The sequence below is a fragment of the Gobius niger genome, assembly GCF_951799975.1.
Source record: "Gobius niger genome assembly, chromosome: 18".
Taxonomy (NCBI): domain Eukaryota; kingdom Metazoa; phylum Chordata; class Actinopteri; order Gobiiformes; family Gobiidae; genus Gobius; species Gobius niger.
Genome location: NC_136869.1, coordinates 6,161,293 through 6,189,140, shown reverse-complemented (window position 1 = coordinate 6,189,140; position 27,848 = coordinate 6,161,293). Strand labels below are relative to the sequence as shown.

Here is a 27,848-nt window from a genome sequence, read left to right as displayed (position 1 = left end):
GTTTCACTGGATACTTTTGTACATCTTTGCTGTGTTTTGGTGAGGGTCAGCTGTTTTCTTTTACTGCAGAGAGTCCGTACTAGCCGTGAAGGACCCAGCTTATTAAACGTAGACAAACAGCTAATGTTAGCTTATGAGCTAAAGACATTCGAGACCTACACATTGTCTTCTTTTGAAACACTGAAGATGCACCAAGAGCCCCCCCACACCTGCAGCACAGTGGAGGAAACCAAAAAGGGACAAACGAGGAGAAGATGGTGAAAGACTGTTGTGGAGCGGAGGAGGAGGTGGAGGAGCTGACTAGTGCAGGACACCATGCTCTGAAACAGGGACAAACCCAGGAGGAGGTGTACCGTTTCAGGGGACCACTGAAGTCAGTACTCTGGTTTTCCCGACCTCCAAAAACATGCTGGTCAGGTTGACCCACAGTGGCGGCACGTTCAGTCGCAGCAGCTCAGGACTAAGCCAACGCCTCAATTTCGGTGCACAATTGTACGATGACAAACAAAACCTTACTTATGGGCTTTCAAATTACTTACAGATTCTATATATAATTATTCTCCAGGAAAAGTAGTGTCATGGTCTAAATGTCTGCCGATCTCGACAAATCTCAGATTTATATTCACACAGGTAAATGGTGTGAAGTGTCTCACCATGGACTATCGGCAAATTACCGTTGTAGCCAACTTTTTGACATTTCTTTGTGAATTTTGTTCCATTTTAGCACCATAAACTCTCTAAGCTCCTTTCTCAAGTGAAACGACACACTTGGTCTCCTCGGCAAAAGGGTCAAGGTCCGCTTCTATCCATTATCAGTCATGCTTTAATCATAATTCTCCGCAGAGTAACTATTTTTCTGCCTTCCTTCGCGAGTGCCACAGTAGTACGAGGATAAGTGCGGGCAGAAGAAGACACTTCAACTCCCTGACCCCTAATCAAAGCGATTTTCATCTGGAATGTAACGTAGTCAGACAAAATGGAGTGAAATAACTTTGAAAAGAGTTTGCCCAGATCAGAAAACTTAAGGACATTTGGATACGCTGAAGGGCAAAGTGTATAAGATAAAGAGCACATAGGCAAGTAGTATTACCCACAAAATTTCAAGTTACCAATGCCAAACTCACCCAAATGATTTTGACGATTTTGGTTTCTTAGAATTTAGAAACTCTAGCGGAATAGCAAATGTGTCATTGCCTCTGTCTCCGTTTTCACCTCCTTTAAAGTTGTATCTGAGTCCAGCGTTGCTCCGCTCCCTGACCGTCAGACATGGTTTAGCACGCCCCCTGTCCCTCCCACGCCTCCCTCTGTCCCAGGAGAGCGCAGTTAATTACGAGCTTCGTATGAATTTAGTCATTCAGTGGGACGTGGGCGAGGAGTGGGAGGGACTCTATAAACATAAAGTAATGTCTTTGGCCCGTGGCTGCTTCTGTTTCGCACAAGGTCGAGGCAGTAAAAAGAAATCCGCCTCGATTCAGAGCCATTAACGCCCCGCCTCATCAGTGGAGAGCGGGGAGTAACTGTGGGTTTATGGTGTCATCGACTGAGCTATGAAAATGAGACGCCGGGTTGTTTGATAAGTTCATATATTTTAGTAGAAGTCAAAGAGAACGGGAGACCTCTGGGCGGAGCGCCGTTTACTTTTCTCCGAATCAGCGCCAAAAGGTTTCTGCAAGCAGTAAGACGTGGACTCCATTCTGCATTACAGGACTGGGAGATTGTCAAGATGTCGACATGAAATGAACGGGACCCTCATTAAACAGGCAATTATGCTGTGAGGCTTACAAACGAAGTCATATTTTAGAACTTTAGTGCTGCATTCTATTTGTCCTCGGAAGCCAGAACTCAGAGCTGGGAAGGATGTTTTCTTTGCGAGTTTCAGTTGTCAATTAAGAACATATCTCAGCATGGGAAAACGGTGGCCTGTTCCTTTAAAGGCGCTATTCCTGATTTTATTTCTAGAAATGGAAGGAAATTTGTTTTGTCCTCCTTTTGTGACTTGTAAATGCAAACATTTGTGGGGAAGAACCCTGCAGAGAGTTACAAAACGGTATCGATTTCATAAACTTTGAGGCTGTTTTTCTCGCATTTTTGTGAAAGTGACCTTGAAATGTTGTGAAATGTGCCTATGAACTTGTCCCTGTGACGCATTCGGATGCTACAAATATATTGGGAATTAACGTTTTAATTTAGAGGCTTCCTCTTCGGAGTTAAGAACTCAAGAAATGTACAAATACTGGGTAACGCTTTATATTAAAGGGGGGGTATTATGCAAAATCGACTTCAAGCTTTACATCATGTTATTATGTCATTCCCTCATTAAAAACATGCCTGAAGTGTTGCCTTGGCACATTCACGTATTTTTGAGTAATCTGTAAAAACTCTGATGGCGGCCATTTTAGGGATAGGTTTGCCTGAGTCCTCCTAGGAACGCCCCCACCTCCTGGAGACACCTCCGAGCTTTCGTCACCAGCCGAGTAACCAACCACTGCTCCTCAGCAGAACCCCCTCCCCACTGATGCCACAGACAGCGTGTGGAGGGGGCGTGTCGGAAAGAGTCAGAGGTTCTTAAAGAGACAGAGGCCTATTTCAAGACATTCACTACAGCCATTTTGAGAGTGCAATTTTATACAAGGCAGTTATTCTAATTTACTGCATTTACAGACCAACAGAAGGTTTCATCATCATTGTAGTGTGATATAGACTTCAATCACATAGCACATGTGATTGAAAAAAGCATAATACCCCCTTTTTAAGGTATGCTTGTTAAGTATTAATAATTTGCTAGTAAAGTATGGACACACTGCTTATTATACTTTTATCTGTTGACATACTAATAGGCCATTAATAATACGCTTATTCATAGCCAACCTTAAACCTAACCCTTACCTTAACCCTTACCCTAAAATGATCACTGATCCTTCTTAATACTTAATTAGCACACCTTAATCTAAAGCAATACCAAAGACTGTAGTCGTGAATAAGGATCATCTGACATTCACAGTAAAATCACACTTGCTGCTTCACAGCTCATTTTTTCCTATTTATTGAAGCAGTTGGGCAGATAAGGGGAGCTTATAGAGATCAATATTGTATTATCAGTCATGTGCTGTGACTCATTTGACCCTGTTGTGTTGTTCTAGGCCTGATTTGGATTTAGCGCTACTACAACAGCCACTCTCTCTTACTTATAATAGCACAATGAAGTGTCCTCACCTAACAGTATGACGATACAGAGGAGGATGGCGACGAGAGCCCCAGTGCTGAGCCCCACGGGGAGAAAGATGGCCTCCGCGCTGCAGCTGAGCACCGAGCCGTTGGACTCGCAGCCACACACCCGGATGCTGAGGGTACCCGTGCTGCTCTTCGGGGGGTAGCCATTATCCTCGATCACCACTGGCAACAAGAACAGCTCCTGTAGTCGCCGCCGGAAGCCCCCGCGCTTCGTGACTATGCCCGCCGTATTATCTGAGGGGAAAAAAAGAAAATATTCATCATTTTTAGCAGCATCAGTGCAATGTTTTGATTTCCAGATCACTGTAATAACAATAACAATTGGCTTGAATTTGTATTCAACTTTACAAGGTTGGCCATTATTCATTCACCCTCATGCTAAAGGACACAACAACAATATTCATGGTCCTGAGACTAAAACTAAAATAAGAGTAGCCGATGATCACTAAAACTATGACTAAAATCTCTCGATGTTCTATTTTTTTTGAAATTTTCAACTAGATAAAAATGAGAAAGGGACATCATTGAAATTCACTGCCAAAGCTTATGAAACATCTCAACATTATTATATACATATAGATCTAGGTGAGTAAATGAACAATAGGCAACACTTTATATTAAGGTGTGTAAAACTAAAGACACATTTTTGTCAATAGATACAGATGGCACCTTTGCAAATATATACATATATGCCCATATATGGTCATGTTCGAAGCAGTGAGAGAGGGAAAACAAATGCTGAATTAAGATAGAGACATGGAGAGGAGTAAAGTGGTTCAACAGCCAATACATCCTTAAAAAACGGACAGTGCTAAGTAGGAAGTATGCTAACGTTAGCGAAGCGATGCTAGCAAGTACCGTTTTTCGCTTCGACTGAACAATTTTCTGTGAAAAAACATCCATATGGACACGATTTTGACTTGACTTTATTGACGTGTGATGTTAGCCTGCCAGAACACGGCTAAAAATAATGAAACATTGTGATTCCCATGAGCATTTATCTTCCCCCTCGGCTCGGCCACGCCCCCTTGTATGACTGTTGCCGTCTGTATCTATAGACTGAATCAAAATAACGACTTAAGCTACTGCCATTCCATATACTATCATTTGGGGGGTTAAATATTAATTCAACCTGGTAAAGACATATCAACCTTCCTATTTATCTTTCAAGAACTCAATTTGTAGAAAAAGGCACAATGGACAGCAGGCAGCATGCATCGATAGACAAAAAGAGAGACAAATTATGGACAAAGTGAGTATAAGAGCGTAGCCTTCTGTTTATATCGAAAAGAGGTGTATTTGCAGTCTTTGAGGAACTTAAAAAAAAAAGAAAGCTAGAAACTCACTACAAAGGGACCAAAAGAGTGAAGAAAGTTCCCCCGGCTTGATCCCGTCAGGTTCGAAAGTGTTTGGACCAAAGGGAGTTCTCTCTAAAAACGTAACATCAATCGGACGCACTTCTGAAACCGGAGAGTCCAGTTTTAAAAAGAGAAAAGCGTTTGATGAAACCCATGTCCAAACTTCTGAATGTTACGTATCAAAGGCCGTTCCCCTCAAAGAGCTGAGCATTTTTGTAAAAATCATGCAAAATAGTGCTAAAAGACAGAATTTTTATTACGCTATATATTGCAGTGTAAGCCGAAATAGAGTGATTTGTCAACTGTAATACCAATTTTCGGACATAAATTGAAGCTGACCACATTACAATAGACAGCTTTCCCACACAAACTCCCCAATAACCTCCAAATTCATTCCGCGTCTTTAGGTGTGTGGGTAAACTTTCATCTTTAAGTTTTCTTCAAACACAGTCCCGGTGAGGTGGATGGAGTCAGACAGTGTTCTGGATGAATCGGGAGATGTCACTTTGGTCCAGCCGGGCTCTCTCTGACCCCTGTCAAGTCCACTTAGCCCCGGTACGCGAACCCCACACTTTACGGCGACAGGAGGTCAGCCGCGTTAGCGCACCGTGCATGTGCTTCGCAGCCATCATTTTGTTTGCACCTCCCCGTCCTGTCTCCCTCTTTTGCTCTTTCGATCCGCCTCCTCGCTTCTCTCTTTCTTTGCACTCTTTCCGTGCTCTCCTACGTCCTTGAGCGCCATTCGCACGGGATAAGAATTACCTAGGGACCTCGGGAAAGGTTGAATTATCCCAGGACGTCGGTCATTTTCATGAACATTCACATGGGATCAGCAATGTCACCAATTAACTTTTTTTCTCCCTTTTAATCCGTTCGCTCTGACGCAGCCTCCTCCATCCAAACTTTCCCCCAGACTCTTCGCGCTCCTTGGTTTGTCTAACGTTGCCACAACGACAACTGGGTCATGCTTCCAGGTCACATCTGTAATATTTTGCTTTAAGACTGTTGCCTTCATTAGACTTCATTAGTCAGGTTGAAAACTTTCAAGACACCGACATTTCCATTGGCACAGGAAAAGAATTACCTGAGGACCAAGAGCTTTCCGACTTACCGGCATAGAGACTCAGAAGACATCAGTGATTTTTGCTTTTTACCCGAGGTCCCAGTGCGAATAAGGCTTTTGACTTTCTCCCCTCTTTTTTTTTATCTCTTCTCTTTCGTACCCAGGGGGAACTCGAGACTGCATTGTGACCAAAAGGATTCCAAATTCTTTCTAGGTTACTTTTCTGACACCTTCGGCATTGCGTGGAGACTTCTAAGACCGTTTGAACGTATGGTTATTTTTTGGACTTTTCGTGAACTCTCCCCCTACACTGAAGAAACGAGAATTGAAACGGGAATAGTTTTAAAGCCTGATATGGGTGATGAACTTCTCTGTGACCTCTTACGGTTGGATTATGCAGGACACTTAAAGCAACTTGTTCTGGGAGAGTTGTGCAAGGACGTACTTCCGAAGTCTCGTACTGTGAAGTTCTTATTCTTGCCGTCTTCTTTCACCGCTTTGAAGGAGAACTGCTGTCCTGCTGACGGGAGATCCTGGTCTTTAGCACTGAAGATCTGGATCACCTGCAAAACAAAAGCACAAAATCAGTTGCTGGTAATTTGATTCATATTTGGTCTGAGCTTTCACACAAATTTCTAAAAGAACGTTACAAAGATGCTTCTGGACCATGATCGAAACAAGAGCTACTTCCAGACGTATATAGTGACGTTGCGTTGCTTTACCCTCACAAGGCAAATTCTTTACTCAATCTGCTCAGCTACAGAGAGCAGGACAAATTGGATCTTGGTTTCTTTCTTCCTCTGACGCAGCGGTCTGGTGTGGATCCTTTGAGGAGGCTTCAGTAATGCAGTACAACACTTTAGGACACACTGCTGATTCAGGTCCCTGTCTGCCGCCGCTACCCCAGCTCAACCCTCTCTGACCTTGCTTCCCAGGTTCCCTCCTTGTTCTGTGGGTTGAAATCTCGCAAAAGTTAAGAATGAAGCAACAAGGATCAACCAGTCATAAATAGCGATGCACAATTTTCCATTTTTCTTTTTAAGTCAATATTTAGCCAGCACAAAAACAAAATTCTTTATGTATTTATCTGTTGTAAGCAGGGCGGTCCTACTTACAGAGCACTTGCATCACAAATTGCAAATTGTAAGCTCATATAGGTTAATAAACGTATCATTAGTTTGGTAATCCCCTCCTGGAACCGCCACCTTAACGTGGTGGAGGGGTTTGAGCATCTGAATGATCCTGGGGGCTCTGTTGTCGGGGGCTTCATGCCCCTGTTAGGGTCTCCCATGGCAACCAGGTCCTAGGTGACGGGTCAGACAAAGAGCAGTTCAGAAGCCCCATATGAGAGACCAACAGGCCCGGTTAAAATCATGAGGCCGTCCTTCTGTGGACCCACCACCTGCAGGAGGAGCCATAAGGGGCTGGTGCAATGTGATTTGGTCGGCTCAAACAGCTGCCCCCACGACCCGGAAACGGACAAGTGGAAGCAAATGGATGGATGGATGGATGGATGGATGGATGGATAGTTTGGTAATGAAATTGAAGTAAATGTGTGAAATTAGAGCATTTTATGCCTAGCATTAATGATAAATATAATAATCAGGGATGCACCAATCCGATAGCCTACTGGCATCAGATATCAGAGCCAATACTGAAAAATTACGATAATATTTAATAATAATAATAATAATATTTAAAACACAGTTAAAAAAATGGCTCATTGAGAATCAGAGCTGTCAGCACTGACATGATCATCTCTCCCTGCTGGCCTCTTGTCCTCGTCTGTTGTGTCTGTCTCTGTAGTTGTTGAGTTTGTAGTAGTCTTCTTGTAATGTCTGTCAGCATGATTGGTTTGCGATATTGAGTGTGTTGTTTTCTGTTACATTTTTAAATATTTTATTGTATTGCATTTTAATGTGTATAATTGTACCTTTACACCCTTCAGGAGGACACACAACAACTGTCCAGGGACTACAGATGAAAAATAGCCGTTAGGCTAATTCTGGCATATTTGCATGTATAATGTATATTAATATGCACTGTCCCTATAATAAAAAAATAAAAAAATATATATATATATATTCAGGAATCAGCAACAAATATCCGACACTGAACCGATACCTGTTTGGGGTCTCAACATTATAAAAAAACAACAGTATGCCACTGCTTGTGACAGTATGCTACTTCTAGCGACGGCATGCTACTGCTAGCGGCGGTATGCTACTGCTAGTGACAGCATGCTACTGCTAGCGACGGCATGCTACTGCTAGCGACGGCATGCTACTGCTAGCGATGGCATGCTACTGCTAGCGACAGCATGCTACTGCTAACGTCAGTTAATCAAATGTGGGACAGAAATGATCACCTAATAAAATAAAATAGCGACTGCGTGCGTGGCCAAGTGTTTCTATTGTAGTTAAAGGAATGTTGTAATGCAAAAGTTGTAATGATCTGGTCATTTTATGTGAGTTGTTTATTAATGCCACCTAATAGTCCGTCTTATATCTCATGGATGTTTAATGTAGAAAAGTCCAGTGATCCTTGTGTAATGTTTTTCCATTAGTTTATTCATAGACATAATAGTAACATGTCATTTGCAAGAAAATGTAAGACTATTGATCTGACACTTGAGAAAAAAGACCATTTGCTTGTTTTCACTCACAGCATCCACTGCTAAGAAAGTCTCTTGTAGTATATTAACCAATATGGTTAATATACTGGTATTGGTATCAGAAGCAAAAAAGCTGGATCGGTGCATCTCTAATAATAATTGCATTAAGGTTTATGTGGTAATGTCTCTCAGCAGTATCTAACAATCTAATCACATATAACGATGTGACTCATAATGGCCCTGTATTTGAGGTTAATTTAAAACTTTCACGTGGAACTTTGAGTGCATCTCCTCTGCGTCTTATAATGTACCATAACTGCTCATTACTTTGTATCGCATAATGAGAATGCTCTGGGCTTTAGCGCTCTGCCTCTATCGAAGCCGCCCAGATAAGTGCTTTAAATGTAAATGCAATTACAGAAAGATTCAACGTATTCACGGATGGCAAAGTGGCCTTATGAAAACATTTGACATCAGCTGCAGCGAAGGGAAGTCCATATGTTTTATTTTATTTTATTAGGGTCTGTTCTAAATGTACAGCAATATTTTTATGGCAAGTTCATTTCACAGTCCAATAACTCTTTGGACTTTAAATACAAGCCGTTGTCCTGTTATATCGCATGCATTTTAGCTGAATATTTAAAGCCAACTGAAGTGACCAGAGAGGAAGACTTATAAAACCACAAGTTCATATAAAGTTAAATATTTTACCGTCACAATGTGCCAATAAAGTTTTGTCACTCTGGTATTAAGGGGAGAGACTATGTGTAATTTTAGTTTTGTGATAGATTTATTTAGGAAATTGTAATTTCAGGGGCCATATATGCAAAATCTATTATCCTCACATTGGTGCATAATATATATAATATCAGTATAAGCATCATCTACAGACTTGTATTGTGGAGGTTTTGTCAGAGACACATATTCAGTCAATAAGTTTACTTTTTCCACAAATAAACAGCCTCTGAAAAAGTCTTTGTAACTCATATGTCAACAAAATAAAACCATACATTTTGACGCCAAAAATACGGGACATTTTGGCCATATTTTTTTTATATGAAAACATTTAATGACGGAAAAATTGCAGTAATCTACAGCAATGACTTCAAATTGATATCTCTACATTTCCAACCAACTCTGTGCTTTGTCGCACAGATTCTCCAGCAATTTGGAGGGGTACAGCCTATATAATTTGTATATTGTGTATAATTTGTATTTGTATAATTTGTATATACAATTTGTTCTTGGATACAGAGAAGGCGCATGTTTGGGCAGTATAGTATGACACACTTCTCCGGGAGTCGGAGAGAGAATGTCATACATGCGCATGGATCCAAACACCTTTGGTGAATTGCTGCTACGAGTCACACCACGCATCACGCCCTTTTCTCCTCCCTCTCTGACACCTGTTCTCTCCTCGCCTTCCCTCTTCCCCTCGGCATATTGCAAAAACTTTGTACAAATGGCCTCAGGCACCTGTGAAGCTTCATATATCAGAGTTTTCATGTGATTGATGCACTCACGAATGACTGAAGCGACATGTATGGAGGATGTACGAGATCTGAACCTGCCTTGGCCTAATGGTGTGTGTGGTGCTCGACACAGACACAAAGTCCACAAGTGCAACATAAAGAAAAAGTTTTGAATAAAAAAAACCTAAGCACCCGTAGAGATTTAAACTGGGACCTGGTAGCATCTGTCTAAAAACATAAATCCAGTTGGTTTTCGATTGAATGAACAACCTGGATGACTTTATGTTGTTTCAATCAGTGCATAGAGAGACAAGTTATTTTATATATTACTTTCATTATATGTATTGATATCTGCCACATTATGTTGAAGTGCACACAATACTACCTCCTGTCATATCACAGTCTGTGCCAATATATCCATACATTAGGTTTCAAATGTCAAACCAGAGAAAACTATTCCTGCAAAATCTTAAACATAATTGTGAAAATACTGATCTCTTCATCTTGCCACATTGCCTCATTGTCATGTCATCCCTTTAGCCTCTCAATTTGCCATTTGATTTGCTCTTACAGGCATAATACAAATTGACTTTGTGTCCAATTCATGCATAGTGGAAATAAACCTGTGCACAGCTCTGTATCGGGAGGATGGAAGCGCATTCAAATGGAGCCCGTCGCTGTGTTTGCATTAGGCCCGAAGAGCAGTGAAAATATCCCGGAGATGATGAGGAGGACAGTCCGGCCATTTGATCGACTGCCAGAGAAAGTGCTCTGTGCGAACGCCAACTGCATAGAGACGTCGGCTAATGGGCTAATTCAGAGGCACAGGTGCTTTACGGGGCAGCTCAAATGTATTGCTCCCAAAAGCGCTCCCGGATAATGATATATAAACCTCAACAGCTCGGTCAAATACTCTGGCAATTATGATAAAGTTTGAAATCAATATAGTACCGTATCATTTATATTATGTCAACTTGACTCATCAACCTAATTTATACATCAAAACAAGGTTACAATCACATGTTTACACTCAAAGATCTTAGATAAATCCCTTTAAGGTTAGTGGAGAGCAGCCTGCCTATAGGTCCTGGGTTCTATTGCTGGAAAGTTTCATCGAATTATTACTGAATCTACTCAATGTTCATTAAATGACAGATATATCTTTTGGGCTCAATATTGCTACATTTATTTGGACTTGTTTCATTGAAATAAATTGATTTTTTCTTGTTTTTTTTTCTTTTAATCTTTATCCAGCATTTTGATCCTTTAGTGCTTAACCTCTTTCCACCCACCGACTGCATTTTCTTCAGTTTTACCAAAATCTAAAAGCTTCTCGACTGGAGTTTACAGCCTATAGTCCAGTGTGATGTTTCATTTGAAAGCTAAGACAAAAGACAAAACTGGTCTTGTTTGACGTTCTTTTTCATCTTTTTTGTGGCTTTTTTACTGCGTTTTCGGCACATTTTGCACAGTTTTTGACATTTTTTGCATTTTTTTTTTTTACTTTTTTGTTGCTTTTTTGTCACTATTTGGTTGCACTTTGATCGCTTTTTTGTTGTTGCATTTTTGTCTTGTTGCTCTTTTGTGTTTTTTTTTGTTACGTTTTTACCCTAATTTTTGTCGCTATTTTGACACTTTTTTCAAGAAGCATTTATATTTTGGGTAAAGCCAAACTGGAGAAAATGTCGGTTCAGGTGGGGGTTTAGAGGTTAAAGGGGATAGATGCAAGTTGCCCAATATATACTCACTACTGCCACCTCAGGTCTTATGCGTATCTGCAGGTTCTATATTGAGCTCGTGCATGACGGCACTTCGGACCCGAAGAAACAATTGTTTGAGGGACAGTGCAGGATTTTAAAGGCAGTTGTAGTGATTAGGTCTGGGCTCATTCTACACATTAGAACATGTAGGAGCAGGAAAATATTTAATTTAAACATTTTTAAACTCCGTATAGTCCCTTTAAGTTTGGCTATTATCTATGACAATGTCTTCTCTTGCCTCAATATATCAAATTCATTTTTTTGTTTTGTTTAATTCTGACTTGACCACCATTTTGGACTTTTCTGTGTGGAGTCCAGCTGCTCTGATTTCCCTCATGAACCTAAAACACATCACACATCATGGTGCTCCTGATCAAATCTCAATGACGATGGGTCCCACTGCTCCTGACAGGTTGCCCCCGGGAGCGTGAAACTGACAGATTTGCCCACAAGGACAACAAAGTGTATCTTATTTTAGATCGTCTTCGGTTCACCATCCATAAATCAATCAAAGTCCATTCACAGAGCAATTTCCAGCGACACAGGAAAGGGTGGCAGTGCTGCTCAGTAATTGAGTGAAATGTGTCTGTACCTGTCCCTGTTTGGCGTTCTCACACACAAAGGTCTCGTAAGGACTGGCCAGCTCCGGAGGGAACTCGTTTATGTCCAGGACGTGGACGGTGACGGCCACTCGGCTGGTCAGCACTGGGCTGTCTGAGGGAGACACGAGAGACGAGGGTTACTGCACTGACATCTGCTGGACACACAGGGGTATCACAGGTTTACAGTCAGACAACGAATGGATGAAAGTTTTGACACTGAGGAATTAATCAACCTTTTAGACAAGAACTTAACAAATGTATCAACAACAGTGAAATAAACAAATCCCAAAACTTTACGCTGTAAGTAATTCTGTAGGATTTAAAATAGGCACATAGAATAGTATGCATATACATGTACACATTCTGTTCATGTGTTACTTAAAAACGGTAGAGATTTATGGAAACATGTCGACTGCATGTCCTTGTGTCTCAAAAGTGTGCTGGATCAACAAACATCAACAAAAGATACAAGATGATTAAAAAGACAGTCAGAACAACAAAAAAGCTCCCAAGAGTATTTATTACTCCCTCCAGAAGTGAGGTTTCGGGTGCCAAGTCTTGATGCCTGAAACGTCACTTGTGGTGTAAGTAATTATGCTCTTGGGAGCTCCTTTTTTGTGCGGGCATTAAAAGAAATGTACACGAATAAAATGGCGCCAGGACCCAAATATGACTTAGACTTAGAATTAGAAACATGATGTCAAAAAGCCAAACAATTGAAATCATGATAAAAACAACCCGATAACAGTCCTTTTAACAGACTCAAGTAGTGATATACTATACTTTTTCTGTACATACAGTACATATTGAAATATATGTTTTCAGGGAAAGGCTTGTGACCCACTGAAAACAGTTCCGTGGTTTCTTCTTTTGTAAAGAACCACTGTCCTAGTAGAAACATTAGCGACCCCACTGACCCCGGACACATTGAGTTACCTTGTGTTTAAAATGTGTGGTATAAATAAATATGCCTTGCTTCTACTGAAGAAAATACAGCCATTTACATGAATTACAACAATTTAAGAAGTATAATACGGAGCAGAAATCAACATGAATATAATGAAAAAGCTCATTTATATTAATCAACCTATTTTAGAAGTCTTATTAATACTTATTGAGCACTACTTTATATACTACATTACCAAATGCTCATTAAGTATTAACAAGGTATTAATAAGCATTAGTAATCTGTTTAGGGTTAAGGTTAGCATTAGCATCTTTACAAGCATATTATTCATGGCCTATTATAAATATTTACTAATACTTAATGAGCACTCCTTTATGTAAACCATAACCAAACGCTCATTAACAAGGTATTAATTATTAGTAATCTGTTTAGGGTTATCGTGAGGATTAGCATCTTTACAAGCATATTGTTTATGGCCTATTATAAATATTTACTAATACTTAACGAGCACAATATAAAACATTACCAAATTCTTTTATCCCATGTGAATCTTTGAAGACTCCCATTGGTCTCCCCGGTCACAGCACTAGGACACCGGCCCATTTTGTTTTACATCACCACGATATGTGCACAACATGCTATCTCTTGACATCAGCCATTTCATGCGCAAATTGCCAACTTTACGGCAGATTATACGAGTTACATATTGAAATCTCCGGCGCGTGTTTAAAGAGGTGCCCCGGCGCCGTCTCGTCCTTGAGCTTAAGCACCACAGCGCGGCCACTCATCCGGCGTAAAGCCCACATTTAAATGCTCCAGAGCCTTCCCTTCGTCTGTCACATGTGTCTGCATAAAGAACACCGTTTATAATGCTGCTGAATGACAATGAGAGGGTTACATGATCGTTCTACAAAATCAGAATGTTTTTTTTGAACTTAAGTGAATTCATATCTTCTCCATGGCAGGACAGGAACAGACTCAGTCGCACATAGGGCTATCACGACAATGACTATATCAACTTAGCGTTCAATAAATGACAGATAGAAAATACATTTTGGGGCTCAATATTTATATATATATTTATATATATATATTTTATATTTATTTGTGTTCCACTTCATTGTATTGGATACTTTTGTACATCTTAGCTGTGTATTTGTGAGGTTCAGTGGATTTTTTACTGCAGAGTCCGTACCATTGACAGTGGATTGTGGTCCGTACTAGCCATGAAGGACCCAGCTTTTAGTAAACAGTTCATGAGCTAAAGACATTTGAGACCTCAAATTACTTCTTCTGAAAAACACAGAAGAGGAGCGGAGGGAGCTGCGCAGGAGGAAGAGGAAGGAGGAAGAGGAGGAGCTGACCAGATGACAAGTGATGACAAATTCTGTGGTTGCTTCCAGACCCAATAGTAACTCAATGAAAAGAACAGTTCTGTACAGAGGGACAAACGGCTGGAACTCGTTTCTTTTTAATATTAGAAACACTAATAGATAGTAAACCACACTTCAAGCTGAAAGTAGAAGGTCATTTAGCTTAGTACATGTGAGAAATAGTGCACGCACAAAGACCAGACAGGTACGCATCAACTTGTCTAAGCTCAGGTAAGAACATATCTCAGTATGGCAAAACGGTGGCCCGTTTCTTTAAAGATTAAGTACTTTCCAAACAAAGCATCCCTGTCATCTTTAAGCTTTAGCGTTAGTTTGTATGGCATTAAAAGGTCTTCAATAATATTGTTTATCGCAATATATTCATGACTTAATACATCGAACTTCAAATTGGTTATCGTGACAGGCCTTATCACACAGGTATCTCGCCTAATTTTTCACAAACATTTCCTGATTATTACCATAACCCATTATAACATCGTCCCCTACGCTCGATGCTGATGTTTTGAGCAAAGAAAACTACAATAAAACTGCACACTGAAAGCTTGTGCCACCGTTCAACAAAGGCAACACCATTATGGCGCATTATAATACAGCTCTATGGAGGGAGCGGTGCTTTGACAGCATGCCATCCCGCCCTGTGTCATGGGCTTTGGCTGTGAATGTGCAGTCCATGGTAATTATCACATGAGGGTCCCCTGAGAGGGACTGACATGAATCCGAGGCTGCGGGAGGGTGGTTTCTGCCTGCACTGAAAACACTCTTTGAACATGTTACTCTGTTTGAAAGGGCATGAGATTATTTGGATGATAAGACTAATAAGACTGATACGAAAATGTAGGGAGAGCAGAGTTCAAAAGCTAATTGGAACAGATCAGGCACGATAAGAGTAAGCGCTGTATCGTGTCGAAAAGCTCAGCCAAAAAGAGGATTTCTAACTGATGTAGTTGACCGGTTGTGGTTTAAGGTGTTTGAAAGTGCATAAGGACAGTAAAACGTAAATAAGATGACTCAAACTTGCAGGAATGAAGAAAGCAAAACTATTTCAAGTCTGTTTTTTGACCTTTCAGTAACTTGTTTTAAAGGTGCATTATGGAACTTTTTATCTGAAAAAAAAAACACCTTATTACTAGTGTGTATTTGACCTTTTAGTGACCCAGTGGATAGCGTTGCACCTTTAATTTTGATCACTGTGGCCTCGATGACGCTCCAGGATTAATTGGTTTTAGAGTTTCTGCTATACTATTATTCATGCCTTTGTGTCGTCGCGGTTGGACTATTGCAACAGCCTGTTCACCTGCCTTAATAAGAAGGAGCTGACCCGCCTACAGTATGTTCAAAACTCTGCAGCGAGGCTCCAGACAGCTCCAACAGGAGAGCCCATATTACTCCTGTTCTGAAGTCTCTCCACTGGCTCACTGACCTAATCCAGCCCTACACAAAACCTGCTTATGGTTCCTCTGACCTTTTACAAAACCAGAGGAGACGGGTCCTTTAAAGCCGTTACACCCCGTCTCTGGAATTAACTTCCTCTGTCCTTGCGTTCCCTTGATTCTGTAAAGCACTTGTGACCTCTGTCTGTGAAGATAAGATAAGATAAGATGATACTTTATTGATCTCACAGATGGAGAAATTGCATTCACAGATGGAGAAATTGCATGAATTGCATTGAAAAGCGCTATATAAATAAAGATTACTTACTTACTTACTTACTTACTTATATACTGCTAAGAGACCCTCTCACTGGAAAACATGCAAAACAATTGATCCTGGAGCAATGTAGAGGCCACTGTGGAAAGTAAAGGTGCCATGCTGACCACTCATACAGCCACTGGGTCACTACAAGTTCAATTACACACTAATATAATCTTCTATTTTTTTTAGTTAAAAAAGTTGCATAGTGCACCCAACATTTGCAAACATTCCATCAAACAGAAAAATTAGGAGACATTTCAATGTTCAAATGTAAATTATGTTACAACAGGCAAGTTTTAGGCAAAGAAAAAAAAAGTCAGCCAAAACTGCTGTAAAAGGCTATCTTTTAGATCATTCACTAACATTTTTCAGGCAACATGATGTCATTTTGTCCATTCCTGTGCACTCGCGCTTCTTCAAAAACATATCTTTGTAGGGATTCCACCACAGGGGGATGTTGTTCTGATGCCGGATCCCAGCTGAGGTTTATGGATTTGCCGTGAGAATGGGCTTTGCGGCGCGTTCGGGGTCTTCTGCTGTGTGCGTTATAGGATTGTGCGGAGGTGGACGGTCCCGGGGATCTCGCCGTGGTCCCGCGGGGAGCAGAGCCGGATCAGCTATAACCTGTCTGTGACCTTGAGAGGGGGAGAGAGCGCCATCTCCAGCTGAGGACGAGATGACACTGCGCTCGTGGGGATTTGCTCTGGCTTAGTACACAGTGCGGCGCTCAGCAAAAATATTAAATTACGTTGTACAGCACGGGGAAGTTCAGGCCTTTAAAGCAGGCGTAATCTGAGGAAATGTTGCTTTCTGTGGTTGAAACTCTAAAAGTGGCAAAAAAAACCTCCTATAATGGTCAGTTATGCTAAATATTTGGCAAAGAATCTCATTACTCTTTTACAGTCACTTCTTCAAAGCTAAAGGTACAACAATTTGGAACTTCATCTTAAATACTGTATGTTGTTTAAGGGGACGAGACACTGGTGAATAGGGAAACATTTTAAATTTCGAGATATCAATTTGAATACTGTTTACTACTGTCATAAACATGAGAAAAAAATGAATTGAAAGTTTAATTTCCTGTTTTCATATAAAATCAGGCCTTTTATGTCTAAAAATGCCCAAAGTGTACCATCAGTGACAAAGTCTAAATAATGGAGCCATGTTTAAATGGTGTGGTTTTATTTTGTTGACGTATGAGTTACAAGGACTTTTTCAGAGGGGATTTTGGATTTCTTGTTTAGTTTGAAAACAAGCTGTTTATTATAGAAAAAAAAGTAAAAAAAAAAGAAAGCCTGAAATATTGAATACTTGCCTTATAATGTATTGTGTAATATTTTCCGTTACTTTGTCCAATCAGAGTACTGTAATCGTAATACTTAGAAATACTTTCATGTTGATTTGCATTATATTTATGTGCAAATGTGTAGGACATGTTTGTTGGAGCACCTGTTTTAAACGTATTTACCACTAAACAGGAATTCAAATGCACAGGAGCAGCAAATCACATGACTCACATTCGTATTGTTTGCATGAACTGTGGCATAAGGAGTTTTAAATCATTTAATTTTAAGAGGCAAAGCAGGTCATCATTAAAAGTTATTTCTTAATGTTGTTCCACATGAAGCTAAAATGTAATGATTGAGTGCTGTGAAGTATTCCTTTGGTTTTAGGTAAGTAACATACAGTTGCTCAAAATGAGTATACATGTATACAGCACTCTTGCTTCACAGCTAGAAAGTCCCAGGTTCGATTCCCACTTGGACGGGGCCTTTCTGTGTGGAGTTTGCATGTTCTCCCTGCGTCTGCGTAGGTTTCCTCTGGGTACTCCGATCTCCCCTACCACTAAAAACATGTACAATAGGCCTGCATAAATGATGTGTGTGCATGAATGCATGGTGGTGGTCAGAGGGACCGTTGGCACAGATGTGTGCAGTCATTCTGTCAGTCTCCCCCGGGGAAAACTGAACACCACAGAGTATGGAGTGGATGTACAATTGTCTCATGTGAAGCGCTTTGTGACTATGTCTGTGAAAGGCGCCATATAAATAAAAGTGTTTCTTCTTCTAAATCAGGCAGTGAATTAGATAAAATTCCTCTGAAAAAAAAACATATTGTTCAGTCCAATGCTCGAAAATTTGAAGTGTGTAGGAGCTACTTACATGGAAATATTGTCTTACAAATGTGAGAAAAATGCATTGCCCTTGAAATTACAATTTCCCAAACAAATCTATGGTGGGACATTGAATAATTAAACGTGTTATTATGAAGATTTTGTTGGTGGAAGTTTATATGTTTAGAGACCAATATCAACCCAAAACTTGAAAAAATCTCATGTATTGAAATAAATCAGATTTCCCTGCAGTGTCTCCCATTATATACACTTTGCTCACCTTCACTCCACATGTTATGGACATTTTATAGGCAGTGTTCGACCTTGGCCACTAGATGGAGCAATGGTCTCACGTTCATGTTCAAACCTCGGCTTCTCCCTTTTATGGCATGCTCTATTTATTTCATCGACTCCATCTACAAAACCCATGCGACCATAATGCTCCTTTGCCCCGTAATGCCCCCCCCTTTTTTTTTTTTTTTTACTATATGAGACATTTAATTTTACAGCTGTTCATAAAAAAATACCATCTAGCTTTGCATCTCTGCGCGCAATCAAGCACAAACCTATTAAAAAGTATCAGAGGATTTTTCGCCGTTAAAAATTTCATAGAAACTCAATCTATTAGCGATAAATAGTGCTTCCTCTTTGCATATCGCCACTGCCAAGGTTATTATTACTGTTGGAATGATCTTCCCCTCTCTTTGACTTCTACAAATTGCTGCAAGGCTGAAAAAAAAAAAGAGTATTCATTCTAACTCATATTTATCTCGCCTTCTGCCATGTGCAGTGCGGTCTCTCGAGAGCTTATTCATTTTTGCTGCATGACATGACGGCGGTGTTTGGCTCTCACCCGGCGTTACCTTAAATGATTTGTTTAAGTTTCTGCCTCTATAGAATTTGATGTTTATATTTTGGACACGACAACAGTCCGCCGCAGCCTAAGGTTTCCTTTTGTGCAGCTGTCTGTGGAAAAAAAAAAATGACATTGACTATCATTGGATATTCACTTGAAGAGAGCGGGAGGGAGATGTAGGTGGAGAGGAGTTTCAAAGCATTACAGCAGCAAGGACAAACAGATGCAGGTCACATGGAGAGCCCACTCATAATTTGCTGTTTATTCAAAACGATAAAACTTATATGAAGCAGTTGGTCTTTTAGATAGAGTTGTTGCCAATTTTATTATTATGATTCAGAAAAAAGACGCCCCCAAGGCTAAAACATACCAGAACATCGCCATATGTCGTAGTTTGACAAAGTTGCACAAACAACATGGGTCACTGAAACTAAATTAAAGTATTCAAATTATCCACGCAGTTATGAAGCAGAATGTATACTGATCTGGTAGGTTAAGCTTGTGATCTACTAGCACTCATAGAAATTCTGAAAAAGCTACTCTCAACTCATTCAATAGTGTCTAAATCAGTGGTTCTCAACTGGTGGGTCGGAAACCCAAAAGCGCACGGTTCACGATTCACGATTCAGTGTTTTTCAATAATGATGTACAGAAAGAGAATAGAATCATTACCTGAGTCTTAACCTCATAACCCCCGCCTTAACCGAGTGCATTTTCTCCATTTTAGCTTTATCCAAATTTCTTCGCACTTTTTTTTCCATTGTTTTTTTGTTGCTCTTTATTTTTGTAATTTTTTTGCCACATTTTTGTCACTCTTGTGGTCTTATCATCCTTGTTCACGTCTTGTTTTTGTTGCCATTTTGACCCTTTTTCAAGAAGTTCTGGATATAATGTGCTCAGTTCAAGTTTAATAGGTTAAAATTAGTGTTTATCATAGTATCAGTTTCTTTTTAGCTTATATAATGCATATTCATCAATAATTTGTGAGGAAAATAAAGTATTTTACATCATATTTTACATGTCTGTTTGGGTCATGGCTGGTCACCCCAGGGTAATGCTCGGTCCAGACGCCAAACCAGTGGAGAACCACTGCTCTAAATCACTCAAACGATCCAGCACAAAGAAGGTGTATCAAGAACTACTATGGCTTCGATGTATAAATTGACTTCTGAACGCAACCAAATCACTTTGCGACGTACTGTCCATTCACATGCTGCGCTCAGAGGAGGTAAGAAAATACTGCTGGGCTGTGACAAAGACGTGGCTGTCAATCCTCATCGAAGGTTTCTCTGAACAAACAATTACGCACCACATCGTAAACTTAGGCAAAGGGGATGGGCCCTCGGTACAAATCATCTTTACTCCATAATTCATGCTCCCCCGATGGAGGGAGGGTCTCGCCCATAGAAGTGAGGATAAAATGCACTGGAAACAAAACAATTAACCTAAAAGTCAAACAAAAATGAAGTTAACACTATGTTATGCAGCTGATTCTCTCCTCGTTCTTCACCCCCTATAACATTGTGCCCTCAAATCCAATTAAGCCAATTAAGCAACAATCCTTATACATGCTCGGGATTATTTTGTAGATAAACATGACAGATTAAAGTACTGTTTTGTTTATTTGAGTAGTTTACATTTATCTTTTTAACATATTCCCCTTGTATAGGTATGGATGCTGAAAAGAATTAGGCAAGAAAGCTTAACCTATCCCGTATTCAAAATAATATCAATATAAAAAAATAATAATATCAATATAAAAAAACACAAATCTACATAAACCTCTTAACCCCCACCTGAACTGAGCACATTTTCTCCAGTTTGCCATTACCCAAATCTAAAAGCTTCTTGAAAAAAGTGTCAAAATCGTGCCAAAAACAAGGCTAAATGAGGATGAAAGTGTAGCAAAAAGAACCACAAAAGAGCAACAGAAAAGTGGCAAGAATGTGATGAAAAAAACAAAAGACAAAAAAGCCACACACAAAAAAAAGACAAAAAGCCATGAAAATGTGGCAAAAAATATGATGAAAACCCAACAACAAAGTGATAGAAAACAGCAGCTGAGCAGTGGAGTCTATGTGTTGAACAAATGTGTTTTCCACTGTGATTTAAAAACACTTAACTCAGTGATGCTCCGTAGTCGTCACAGTCATACAGCATGAAGGCCGTGTCCACAGACAATTAAGAATTCAGAACAAAATGTTCTATTCCTTGAGTAGAAAAGTGTCCTCAAAATGGCATCGACATCAAAGAAAATGACATGACTGAAAGGCTTGTTTACAGCTGCACATATTCTATAGGGAGTAATTGCAGTTTCATTAAGACAGCTGTACATCCAATTAAAAGAAGAGTAAAACAGAGATAATCACAAACTATATATGACAGAAAAGGACACTCAAGTGGTGGAAAAGTGTGCGGTATTCTGAGTACTGTAATGGCACTTTTGCAATACCAATAGTGTCTTTGTTTGTATTGTTGGTGCCATTTTCTCTTCATTCGCCTGCCGTCCTGAAAACAGAATACCAAAGCCTCACCACAGCAGCGATCCAATCCAGTGCACTGTCCCAAATCTCCGCGGGGTCACGGGCTCGGCCGACCTTCTATGATGGGCCTGAAACCGAAGGCCGCACGGTTTATCTCTCTCCGCGCTGCAGCAGGATTCATCGCTCGTATTATTATTATTTTTTTTTCTTCTGCCTCTCGTGTGGAAAAGTGTCTCCGGAGCAGCTTCTGTCATTTGAACGGTGAACTGGGAGGTCCCGCGGATTAGATTTGAGGTCAGCCCCGGGGCGGAGAATACACTCCAGTCCTGAATGTGCCGCAGAGATGGACTCCGCTTCGAGGAGGCTGTTGTACAAGTGGGCGCTCCGTGCAAGCTCTGATAGTCTTTTCCAGGCAAAGAATGAAGAATACGGCTCAAAATATCTGGGTCTGGTGTTGTTTTATTGCGGAAATAAGTGTCCTCATCCTCTCATTTTTTAGCCCACGGACTTTATTAGACAGGACAGTTCAAGATGAAAGGGTGTGACTGTGAACTAGCAGCTAGTTCTGTGAAAAGTGCCACACAAATGAAGCCTGTACAGTCAGACTCATTACGGCGTCACCAGCCTTCATCCAATCAAAACCTCATTGCCTGCTGCACCTCCTCACAGCCCTTCACTGCAATCAATCATCACCCAGGATTCCGCATTTAGCCCCTTCTTCTTCTCGGCCTCGTTCTATTGCCGGCTGTGCTGCAACCCACCTCCGCCCCATTTACCTCCTCTGCACCTCTTCTCCTGTCACTCATCCTTCTCCAACCTCCCATTCCACCGCCAGTGTCCATCCCTAACGCTAACCTCTTAACTCCCATCTGACCCGAGCGCATTTTCTCCAGTTCAGTTTTACCCAAATCTAAAAGCTTCTCGACTGGATTTTACAGCCTATAGGCCAGAGAATCGGCTCATTTGAAAGCTAAGACCTACAAAGCTGATCTAAGACATTTCCTTGCGTTGTCACTTTTTTGTCGTATTATTTGTGGCGTAGTTTTTGTCGCTTTTTCATCAGTTTTTGTTGCGGATTTGTGTCCGTCTTTGACACATTTTTGTTGCGTTTTCATCCTCACTTCTGTCTCATTTTTTATGCTTTTGTTTTCGTCTGTTTTGTTGCTTTTTCATCACTTTTTTTGTTGCTTTGTCACCACTTTTTTGTTGCCTGTTTAACTGCGTTTTCATCCTCATTCATGCCAAATTTTGTTGCTATTTTTTTGTTTTTCCAAGAAGCTTTCCTATTTGGGTCAAGTGAAACTGGAGAAATGTGCTCAATTGAAGCAGTACTATGTAACTTGTTTACCTTCATAAATCCTTTCCGTAGTCCTTCTGGGGGAAATACAAGTGTTGATGTAATCTTTCATCTCCCAATACACACTAATGGAATCACGAGGAAGAAGCTAACAGGCTAGCGGGCAAAGCTAACTGCAGGCTAGCTCCACTTAATGAGTAAAAAAACAAAATATGCTACATCACCTGCAGTGGCGCTTATGGCCTCTAGGGGCACGTGTTACCTAGTTCTGCTTTAAAGTGGGGGTGATAAAGCTTTCTGATTGCTGCTTTTGTTTTTTCGGTTTGTGTCGCTCCAGGTGGATAAAATTATAAAATATAACATATTACATTTTAGTATTATATTAATTGTCTTCAATTTTTGTCAACTTTGAAGATTCATTTAGTCAACTTTGCATTTAAAATATGCATTAAAATCTTATTTAATCAAGGTCCTCTGCTTCGTGCTTCTTCGCCCATGGACATGGATTTGAATGATATGAGGCTACATGAAGTTTTGTTGATTTTAGTCTCTTCTTTTAAATTTTATTCAGCCATATTTTAGTCCACAAAAAATATTTGAACATTAGCCATAGTTTTGGTCTCATGAAGCCAAAAAAGAGCAACAGAAAAGTGAGGCGTTACTCTGGCCTATAGGTACTTTCTCCAACTTGGGTAAAGCTGAACTGGAGAAAATGCACTTGGTTACAGCGGGGGGGGGGGGGGTCAAGAGGTTAAGGTTAAAGAAACATTCATCCAGAATACAATATACTATGAATGTGAGAGCTCTCTGCACCAGTGATGTAACGTTACCATCTGCTCTATTATCCATGATGTTCCATTTTAACCTAATAACTAGCCTCAACACATTAGACAGTGATGAATTCCCTCTTCCGACTTCATTTTGCTCTCCCCCAGTTTTGCATGAACTGCCGCACAAAGAAAGCCTTGCACATTTGAAAAGCATTGAGACCTGAATTTCCGTGTCAGCCTCATGACCTTGAAGGGGAAGTGAGTGATATCAGTTTCCAAGGCGACAGTAACTCAAGTTCTCGCTCGCTCTGTGTTTTCTAATGAATATACAGTGTACAGTGGGCTGATTTTGATTGAGCACCGCCCGCCTCTGGGATAAAGCCGTTGACGTTTGATTACTTATCCGGAAACGCTCTCTCTTCGCGTCCCCTCATAGAAGCATAATTAGCCCGATGACACGTCTCGCTTAAAGATACGGATCCACGATATGGACTCAAATCAACTGAATGAATTAATGCATAATGATAATGATGATTTGAGATAAAATAAATCACTTTCTGCATTAAACTATACGAAGCAACAACGGACGGCGCGTCTTCTGTCATCATGCTGCGTTTGTTCCATGCGTTAAAGTGACGCAGAAGTATGTGTCATGTCAGCAGACCATGTGGAAGGTGATAATTAACTATACCAAGTGCAAAATTATGCTTTACAGGAACATTGCAAGTGTTGAGAAGATATTCTAGCTTTAAAATGAAGTGAGAGAAATAGAAACTTTTAAATCACACAATGCTCTTGCTTGCTCAATCTATAGGCTCAGAGCAGGTCTACCATCTGCCCGGGATCCCGGGGGCTCGAATCCCGCCTCCTGCAGGTGACACTCTCGTTGCCTCCAGTGTCTGAGGACAGAGGTGTGTGAATGGGTGAGTGGTTCCTTGCTATAAACCGCTTTCAGTGCCTATAATGTAGATGGGAAAGCGTGATTTATGTTGAGATCCTTTACCGTTTTACACTTTCATGAATCTGCCTTTTAAAATAAGGGGGGGAAATGTGGCGAGAACCTGTTAACTTTGTGTTACAAGCCCCACATTTGGCTGCTTTACTCTAAAAAAAAAACTGTTTTTCCACCAAGGAATTCCACCAATGGTTTTCTTAAAGTTTCACAAAATACTGTTTGTGTGTGGATCACCTCATCATAGTTATTTGAATAAAAAAAAGAGAGATTGGGTTTTGTGTCTTGAGACCAAACAGGGCCGAGTTTAAAGAAGTACTAAGTAACTTGTTACTACACTAATGGCATCACGAAGAAGAAGCTACCAGGCTAACGGGCAATGCTAACAGCAGGCTAGCCCCGCTTAAACTGTATTTACAGCCAAGTTTGAGTGAAAAAAAAAAGATCTCCATTGTGTAATTGGATGTACAATATCCCTCACTCCCGTTTTCTTTTCAGTCAGCGTAGTGTTTACTCTCACAGACAATTAATGAGTAAAAAAACTCAACATGCTACGACACCTGCAGTGCCGCTTATGGCTTCAGGAGTTACTTATTACTGCTATAAACATCATACACTGACTGATCAAAAAAATAAATACAAATAAAAGAGTCGCCACTCAATCTAGGTTCAGCAACACTATGTGCCCAAGGATGAATAACCTGAACATCCTGAATGACCAGGTTATTGCACCAACTACTGACACGGACATATTCCAAGATGACAATGCCAGGATTCATGGGGCTCACATTGTGAAAGAGTGGTTCATGGATTGGCCGCCGCAGAAACAGATCTTACACCCATTGAGAATCTATGGGATGTGCTGGAGAAGGCTTTGCGAAGTGGTCACACTCTCCCATCAACAATACAAGATCCTGGTGAAAAGTGAATGCAACATTGCAGAAGCTTCCTGAAACAATGTCACAGCGAATGTGCTGTAATCGAAGCAAATGACAGTCCAACCAAATAGAAATACTAGAGCGTGTGGCTTTTTAAAATGTATATATATGTTATTGTAATGGGGTGAGTAAGACCTAAAATGTAAATTGACAAATTAAACACCTTCTCAGAGGTCTGCAAACTGGCTTACTCCACTATATCCGTCAAACAAAACAAAACCACAAAATAATTTATTTGCAACCTAGAATGAATAATTTAAAACGTATATGCGCTTTCAAAATAAATAACCAGCTTTCGGCGCTTAACACGGACCTTTCTCGTACCTATACCAAATGTGAAACTTTTCCTCAATCTGCCGTCGTTAAAAGTCCGGGAGCTTTTATTGTGCTGTGAGTAAAAGTTTCCTGTTGCTGGAGGATCTGCAGTCTGAGGCCCGCGTGTTAAAACGGCCGTTAAAAATGAAAACGGGCCAGAGGCGGCGGCGCTATAGGAGACAGTGTCCTGAAGAGACGTCCTCTTCCAGGGAGCCATCATGCTTTATCGTCAACTATAAACCCTTCTCACAAAACGGGATTGAGTATTGACTTGAGTAAAAGAGTCTTCAATCTTTGGCATTCGTTGTCAACGGGCGGGGGTTTGGGCGTTAACACCTGGGTCGAGCTAGCATATCTATTCGATAATTGCTCCTATATACAGTAATTGCTTGCAAATATGGCTTGCAATATGGATTTGCTCAAGCTAATAGTGTGCCAACAAAATTCATAGTTGGCACTGACATTAAGCAGATGGTCTGAAAACTGATGTATTATATAACAAATATATTAGCCTATTAATGTGGTTCTTAAGCTCGGTTACTTAACTTCTTAAGCCCCGCCCTAACCAAGTGCATTTTCTCCAGTTCAGCTTTACCCAAATCGAAAAGCTTCTCAACTGGGGCGTACAGCCAATAGGCCAGTGTAACGCATTATTTGAAAGCTAAAACCTACAAAACTCATCTAAACCCATCTTTTTGCCTTGCGTTGTTGAAACCTTTTTATGACATTTCTCTTCATTGCTTTTTTGTTACTCTTTTGTGGCGTTTTAGTCACTTTTTCCATCACATTTTCGTCACTTTTCTGTTATTGTTTGGTTGCTTTTTTGTTGGGTTTTTGTCACTTTGTCGTCTCATTTTTGTCGCTATTTTGACCCTTTTTTTCTATCACATTTTCATTATGTTCTCATTGCTTTTTTGTAGCGTTTTGGCTGCAATTTGTCTTTAAAAAATCTGACCGAAACAGTTTTGCAGCCCTTAGCTTCCAAATGAGGTTTCACCCTGGTCAATATAAACTGTAAGCTCTCGGGTCAAGAAGCTTTTAGAACTGGAGCAAATGCAGTGCAGTCTCCATATGACCCAGTCAGCTCGCTTTGAAAAGATTCCGGGAAAGCAAAGTTTGTGTACCTGTGATTGCTCTGACAGCATTTCCCAAAACAGTCCACAAATGCTGAGTCCGGTTCACTGATTGCTCCACATACTCAATATATAAAATCTCCAATGGGCAACTATCATGCATTGGATGCTAGAGGGAGTAAAAAAGAAAAAAACTCAACCCAAAGGCAGACTTACTGAGTTTGGTCGCCACTACGGAGATGTTGTGCTGCGCGATGCTTTCTCTGTCCAGGAGTTCGTTGGTGGAAATGGTTCCCTCCACTGGATCGATGTCGAAGTAGCTGTCCAAGTCGCTCTTCCAGTCGATCGAATACCTGCGAGGAAAATGTTTGTTTAATGTCGGCCATTTTGAACATCAACCAGACGAATTGACTTGTCTAATTTCCCTCCCGCCGGTCCCATGTATATGATTTAGACCTAATATAACGCAGGCGAGTGCTTCATTACTCATTGTGAATGGTCATTTCCAGGGAATTTGCTGAGCGCCGCATATATACATATATCCCAGTCTCGTAAATGGGGCACGTGGACTTTGGGCCCGTGCTGACTAAACGCTTTTCTTGGGGATGTAAATGAATTTTGGGAGCCGTATCAATCTCTCAAAGCTAAACCAAGCTAAACACCAAGTCAGGACCCGTGATGTATAATGACACAAGTGCTGAAGTCCAAGAGGAACCGGTGAGGTATTGTTCTCACAGGGCAATTTTCAAAAAGGTCAGATGTCATTGAAATGCGATAAGAAGTGGTGGCCTTTATGTTTTAGAGATGTAACCACTGCTGAAATGGCGCATGCAGACCCAACAGAAAGCTCATTTTATTGTTATCTCTTAAGTGTATGGCAATGGGAATAATTTAGTAATAATTATATAAGTGTTGAAGGCTAATGCTGGGAGCTCTGAGACTCCTCTGGCGTTTTCTG

At 40.6% G+C, this 27,848-nt stretch overlaps 1 protein-coding gene across 1 annotated transcript in view; it reads right to left on the bottom strand.

Annotated features, from left to right (window-relative positions):
* Nucleotides 1-27,848, bottom strand: part of LOC306977686 (cadherin-12-like) — a 318,442-nt gene that overhangs the window by 5,504 nt on the left and 285,090 nt on the right. Inside the window, exons 9-12 of the mRNA XM_079576100.1 lie at nucleotides 27,107-27,243; nucleotides 12,091-12,212; nucleotides 6,098-6,215; nucleotides 3,214-3,465 (exon numbers count right to left, since the gene is read on the bottom strand). Of these exons, the coding sequence (XP_079432226.1) occupies nucleotides 3,214-3,465; nucleotides 6,098-6,215; nucleotides 12,091-12,212; nucleotides 27,107-27,243 (629 nt within the window). The remainder of the gene's footprint in view (nucleotides 1-3,213; nucleotides 3,466-6,097; nucleotides 6,216-12,090; nucleotides 12,213-27,106; nucleotides 27,244-27,848) is intronic.